At 51.1% G+C, this 5,092-nt stretch overlaps 1 protein-coding gene across 1 annotated transcript; it reads left to right on the top strand.

Moving 5' to 3' along the window:
- Positions 1–3,142: 3,142 nt before the first annotated feature.
- SFTA2 (surfactant associated 2) lies at positions 3,143–3,757 on the top strand. Its single transcript, XM_037518644.1, has 3 exons — positions 3,143–3,234; positions 3,466–3,554; positions 3,671–3,757. Exons 1-3 carry the CDS (start codon positions 3,174–3,176, stop codon positions 3,755–3,757), a joined length of 237 nt encoding a protein of 78 aa, XP_037374541.1. The 5' UTR covers positions 3,143–3,173.
- Positions 3,758–5,092: the final 1,335 nt, after the last annotated feature.

Raw genomic sequence — 5,092 nt, 5'->3', positions numbered from 1 at the left:
AATGCTAAAAAATATAGCATTTTGGGGGTGGAAAAACAGATAAGAAATATAAGGGGCTGCAGAAGGGGGTGCGGATTGATTCAGTCTCTGGGATTCCGCAGTTTTCAGATCTTCAACATTTGGGGTCAGCAAATTCTGACCCCCCTCCCCTACCTCACTGATCTTCCAGAATGCCGTTGTGGGCCTTTGAACATGGAGAGGCCTCCAGCAGCTAACCTCAGAGAGGAAAAGTTCAGAGGCTTTGCGAGTAGCTGAGCAAGTAAAACTGTTCCCAGTTTTGCTGCAGTTACAGCCTAGCAGGAAAGGCAAAGTCCCAGAGCCAGAGCTGGGCGCCTCACTGAGCTGCGTGAGTGTGGCTGTTTGTCAGGTGGTTCAGCTGCTGCAGTTGCTGTCTTGAGTGTCGCTTGTCTGGTGCTGCGCTGGGGCATCCTGGCAGCTCCGGGAATGTCTCCTGTCGCGTTTTCCATTGTCTCCATGAGTTGGAACCTGGCCTAGAATCTGGCTGTCCCGTGCTCCAGGTCAGCAGAGGCAGGAAGACACCATCTTGGACACGTGGCCTGTTGTTCGGGAGAAGAGCTCTGTGTCCTAAGTGGCAGGAAGATGCCATCTTAGCTAATTTTGTTTAGGACTTGAAAATTCTGGGCACTGCTTCAGGTGAGGTAAAGGTCATTTTTGGCCTCGGTAACTCTTTGTTTTTTCCTGGTTTGTTAAAATAAATCCCATTATTGTTGTTCTCTGAGCCTGAGTGGTCTTGCAATTGTGCACGAGGGTGAAGAACACAGACAGTGACCAGTAAACTATTTGGGCAGTGTCCTTGGCCAGTTTTAGTGCCCCTTGGTGCCCTGTATCACTCCTAACGTCCAGCCATTGAAGGTGAGGGCATATGGGTTCCTTGAAGAAGGAGGATTCAGGAGTTAGGGGGATAGAGTGTGTCGTAGTCTGGGGACAGCCTCTAACCTTTCAAGAACCCAGGGGGATAGGGGGGGAACACTCTAGACAGCTGCAGCCCACAGTTTTCCATTGCTTTGGCAGAGAAGGGGTGAGGGGGATGAGAGGCACCAGGGGATACAGCTCATGTTTGGGGAGAGATCCTAGCTCTGGAACCGAACTGCCCTGATTCCACACTTCTACACCAGGTGTGCACCGAAGGCACCTGCCCCCACTGAGGCTGCCCACCTAAAACCAGTCCAAGGGTCCTTTTAAGCCTTGGACTTTTAAGACTTTTAAGCCTTGGAAAGGAGATGTTTCTACTGCACTGGCATGTGGCAGTGTCAGCTATGATTAAATAGGGGGAGGCAGGGCCATAGCTGGGAAAGGGTGCCCCCCTTCTCCTCTTAGGGCCCAGATGCCTCAAACTCTCTGGTCCCCACTTGTGCTCTAGCCTCCAGTAGACTCCTTGTCTGTCATTCTCCGCATCCTGGAGGGCAAGCCTGGGAGTCCCTGGATGTTTCCCTCCATATGCATTTATGGGGGAAACAATGGCTCCCTGGTGTCTCCCTGGTGGCACCTTTGGCTTCTCTCCCTGACTCTGCCTGGTGCTCTCTCTGCCTCCCTCCCTCGGCGCTGAGCACACTGCTTTTCAGAGGAGAGGACTGGAGGGAGCAGAGAGGCAGACAAGGGCTCATGCCTTTATGTTCAGGGGCTACCTGTCTGGTGTGTCCACATGTGGCGTTTATCTGTGTGTCTGCCTGGCAGAATGAGCGCTAATCTCACGGCGACTGACTTGCTGTGTGTCCTTAGTAAGTCATTTTCCCTCTCTGGGTCTGAGTTTCTTGGGTTTTTTTGTTTTGTTTTGTTTTGTTTAGAGAAAGAAAAAGTTTATTGGGGAGAAAAGAACAGAAATAAAGTCTGAGTTTGTTAGTTTTTGTTTTTTCTTTAACTCAATTCTTTTTTTTTTTTAAAGATTTATTTATTTTTATACAAGAGCTGGGGTACAGGCCAGAGGCGGGGGAAGGTGAGAGGATTCACCAGAGACAGAGCGGGGAACACAACAGGCAGACTGACGAAATACACTGCTGAGGGGAGCAGCAGGCACGACAGGAGAGGTCTGCGGCACCATGTGGGAGTCTTGCCGGTTGGTGGGGATCGAACCCACACTGCTGAGGCTGCGGACAGCTTCACAGCACAGCGCTCAACCCACTGCACCACCCAGGAGGCCCTTAAACTCAATTCTTCCCATGATTTGATGGTGCACGGGTGCATTGGTGAAGGAAACTCTATGAGGACTACACCTGAGGGAGGGGGGGAAGCAAATATTGTTTAAAAATTAACAATGATATTAGAAATAAAAAAATTAATAAATGAAAAAAATTTAAAAAGATATAAAAAATGAGTTAGTTTTTTAATATTTTTTAAAATTTATTTTTAATGCTTTTTTTTTACATCATTGATCATTTTTAAACTTGTAACAGGAATATAGGGAGTTTCTTAATTTTTAAAGATGGTAAATTAGATGGGCTCCAAACTCCCTCTAGCATCTGCCCTTGTGTTTGCCTCTGGGCGGCTGAAGGGTGTTGGGAGGAGGGTGGCTTGCGTCCCTGTGAGTGCGCCAGGGTGGGGAGTGGCAGGATATCTGACGAAACTCGTGCCTCCACCTGAGTATCTAGGATTTTTTAGAGCAATTGAAACAAAACATTCAAAGACAAAAGTTCCCCATTGCCCAGACTTTTCACCTAGAAGGATACCAGGACTGTGAAGAAACTTGACTTCCTCCACCCCTCCCTTTTGGGCCCACATTCCAGAGCCCTGTGGTGGCAGGAGTGATGGCGATTAATTACAGTTAATAATTAATCCCTAAAGAGCCCTGGGAGGCCCAGGCTTGGGTGGGGCCCAGACACCTGTGGCAGGGACACCTCCCTGGTCTCCACTGCCCTCTCAGCCTCTCCCGCTGTAGGATAGGGCACCCTCCCCCTCAAGCCTTGAAACAGGGAATCATAGGTGGGGCCCAGGATTGAGGAAAGGAGACCACCCTCTGTTATCCCTGACAGCCCACTGAATGACCCTCTCCTGGGTCCTCAAAGCCATGTTGGGAGAACTGGAAAATCCAGTTATCCAGCCTCCACCTCCTACCTACCCCCCCAAAAAAATACCCCTGCTAAGGGTTGAGTTCTGGTAAGGAGAGGCCAGTCAGGTCTCCAGACATCTCTCTGTCCATTGAGAAGAAAGCAGCCAGCATGAGGGCCCGGCTGCCCCTCTTCCTCCTTCTGATCCTCCTCAGCAGCTCACATGGGACAGGTAAGGGCTGCAGGCTGGACCCTGGGGTCTCGTGGCAAGAGAAGACCAGAATGTGAGCAAGAGACATGGGGTGCCCCAGTCCTGAGCATCTAAGTGTTCAAGGCATTGAGAGGGGCCTTGCTGGGAAAGAAGAACTGGGGTGAGGGGCAATAAGGCAGGAAGGGGGATCCCACAGATCTGAAAGAATCTGGACCTCCTGGCTGGATCCTTAGTTATACTTTTGGACCTTAGGGCCAGGAATGACTCTGCAACTGAAGCTGAAGGAATCCTTTTTCGCAAATTCCCCATATGATTCCAGCTTTCAGGAATTGCTCGAGAAGGTAGCTCTTTGGGTGGGGAAAAGATGGGGCTGTGAGGACTGGGACTGTGCTTCTGAGCGGGCTGGGGCTGCCCTGTTGGGCCCTCCAGGCCCCCTCTAACGCTGTCTCTCCCCCAGCTCTGCCTCCTTCTCCATCTACCAACTGGGACCAACGTCACCCTGCATCACGCAGGGTCCCCGCACCATGTCCTCTGCAAAGTCTGAGAGCAACAGCAGTCTGCACCCCTTTGACTCCTGTGGCATGGGGACAATAAATATGCTGAATTCAATGACTTGAGTTTGTGGGTTCATGAGCTTAGGGCCGGCAGGAAAAGGGAATTGGATGTCCACGTCCTTGACCCTCCCCTTTGTTAAGTAGAGGGGTCCCCAAGTGAGGACGTTCATTCCCTCAACACCAATATCAAAGGCCTACAAGGTATGTGAGGAGTTAACCGGAGGACACACATATCACAGTCACATACGTGAACACACACCACACCCATGTACATAAACACACACCTCAAGTTGACACCTTCCCAACACTCAGAAATAAAGGCAAGAAACCTGCTGGGTCCCTGCTTTGTAGCAAGTATGGTGCTCCCCCACTCCCGCGCTGGCAGCGATCCTGAATGTAACAAACAGGTCTCATGATGCACTTCCAGTGGAGGAAGCAGAGGCTTAGAGAGGGCGAAGCCTCCAGCAGTGGAGAGGTCTAAGCCCGGACAAGCGACTTGGCTTCCGCAAGAATGCGTCTTCCTTTGTTTCAGCTTTGGGACTGGGAACTCAGGAACCCCAGGCTGGGATGTGGACAGAACACCCCCAGGACATGGGCCCCTGACCCAGGGTCACACAGGTCAATCGGGGTAGGAGATGGGATGAGAGGACACTCAGGTGAGAGATGAAGGGCTCAGCCTGAGGAAGGTTGACAGCCTGGTGAGAGATAGGGATGGGGCTGGCGGGGCCATGACATCCTGAGTTCACAGGGGTCATGCTTGGGTCCGAGGTGAGTGTCTCAGCCTCTTACAGCCCCTGTTTATCTGCTCCTTGGATAGTTGTGGGATCACAAAGCTAGGATAAGCTATAATGGGGCACATGCGACCGTGCCTATCTGATAAGCAGGCATGACAGTAGAGACTATTATTAGGGAAGAAACCCAGGCCCAACACATATGTCCTAGTGCCCTTGGGGGGGCCAGGGTACTTGAGACAAGCACTCATCTGCCTCCCCACCCAAGATCGTCTTGATTTCTTACCAATTATCTCTAAATGCAAGCATGCAGCCCAGACGACCATTTGGGGGCACCTGGGGCCCACCCCTACCTACCTTCCCACCCCACCCACCCCCATGACCACCACAGAAAATCCGAGACCAGCTCCCTTGGAGACAGGTAAAAACACCCGTTCTATATGGATCACCCCTGGAGATGGGGCGCCAAGGGAGATGGGAGAGTGAAGAGAGAAATCCACAAAACAGAATTCCTCTAGTTTCCTTTAAAACTGTCAATTGTAAAGGAAATTTACAGTTGACAATATCAACTGAGAACTCAGAGCAGAGGTGGCT

The sequence above is a fragment of the Talpa occidentalis genome, unplaced genomic scaffold (assembly GCF_014898055.3).
Source record: "Talpa occidentalis isolate TD23 unplaced genomic scaffold, MPIMG_talOcc4v2.1 talOcc4.2, whole genome shotgun sequence".
Classification (NCBI taxonomy): domain Eukaryota; kingdom Metazoa; phylum Chordata; class Mammalia; order Eulipotyphla; family Talpidae; genus Talpa; species Talpa occidentalis.
Note: the sequence above shows the minus strand (reverse complement) of the source record. Positions and strands in the feature narration are given on the sequence as shown.

Bases quoted from the DNA above. Each gene is read 5' to 3' on its own strand.
- SFTA2 (XM_037518644.1), top strand. From the start codon at position 3,174: ATGAGGGCCCGGCTGCCCCTCTTCCTCCTTCTGATCCTCCTCAGCAGC. The intron at 3,235-3,465 runs GTAAGGGCTGCA...TTTGGACCTTAG, and splicing joins CAGCAGCTCACATGGGACAG to GGCCAGGAATGACTCTGCAA. The intron at 3,555-3,670 runs GTAGCTCTTTGG...TCTCTCCCCCAG, and splicing joins TTCAGGAATTGCTCGAGAAG to CTCTGCCTCCTTCTCCATCT.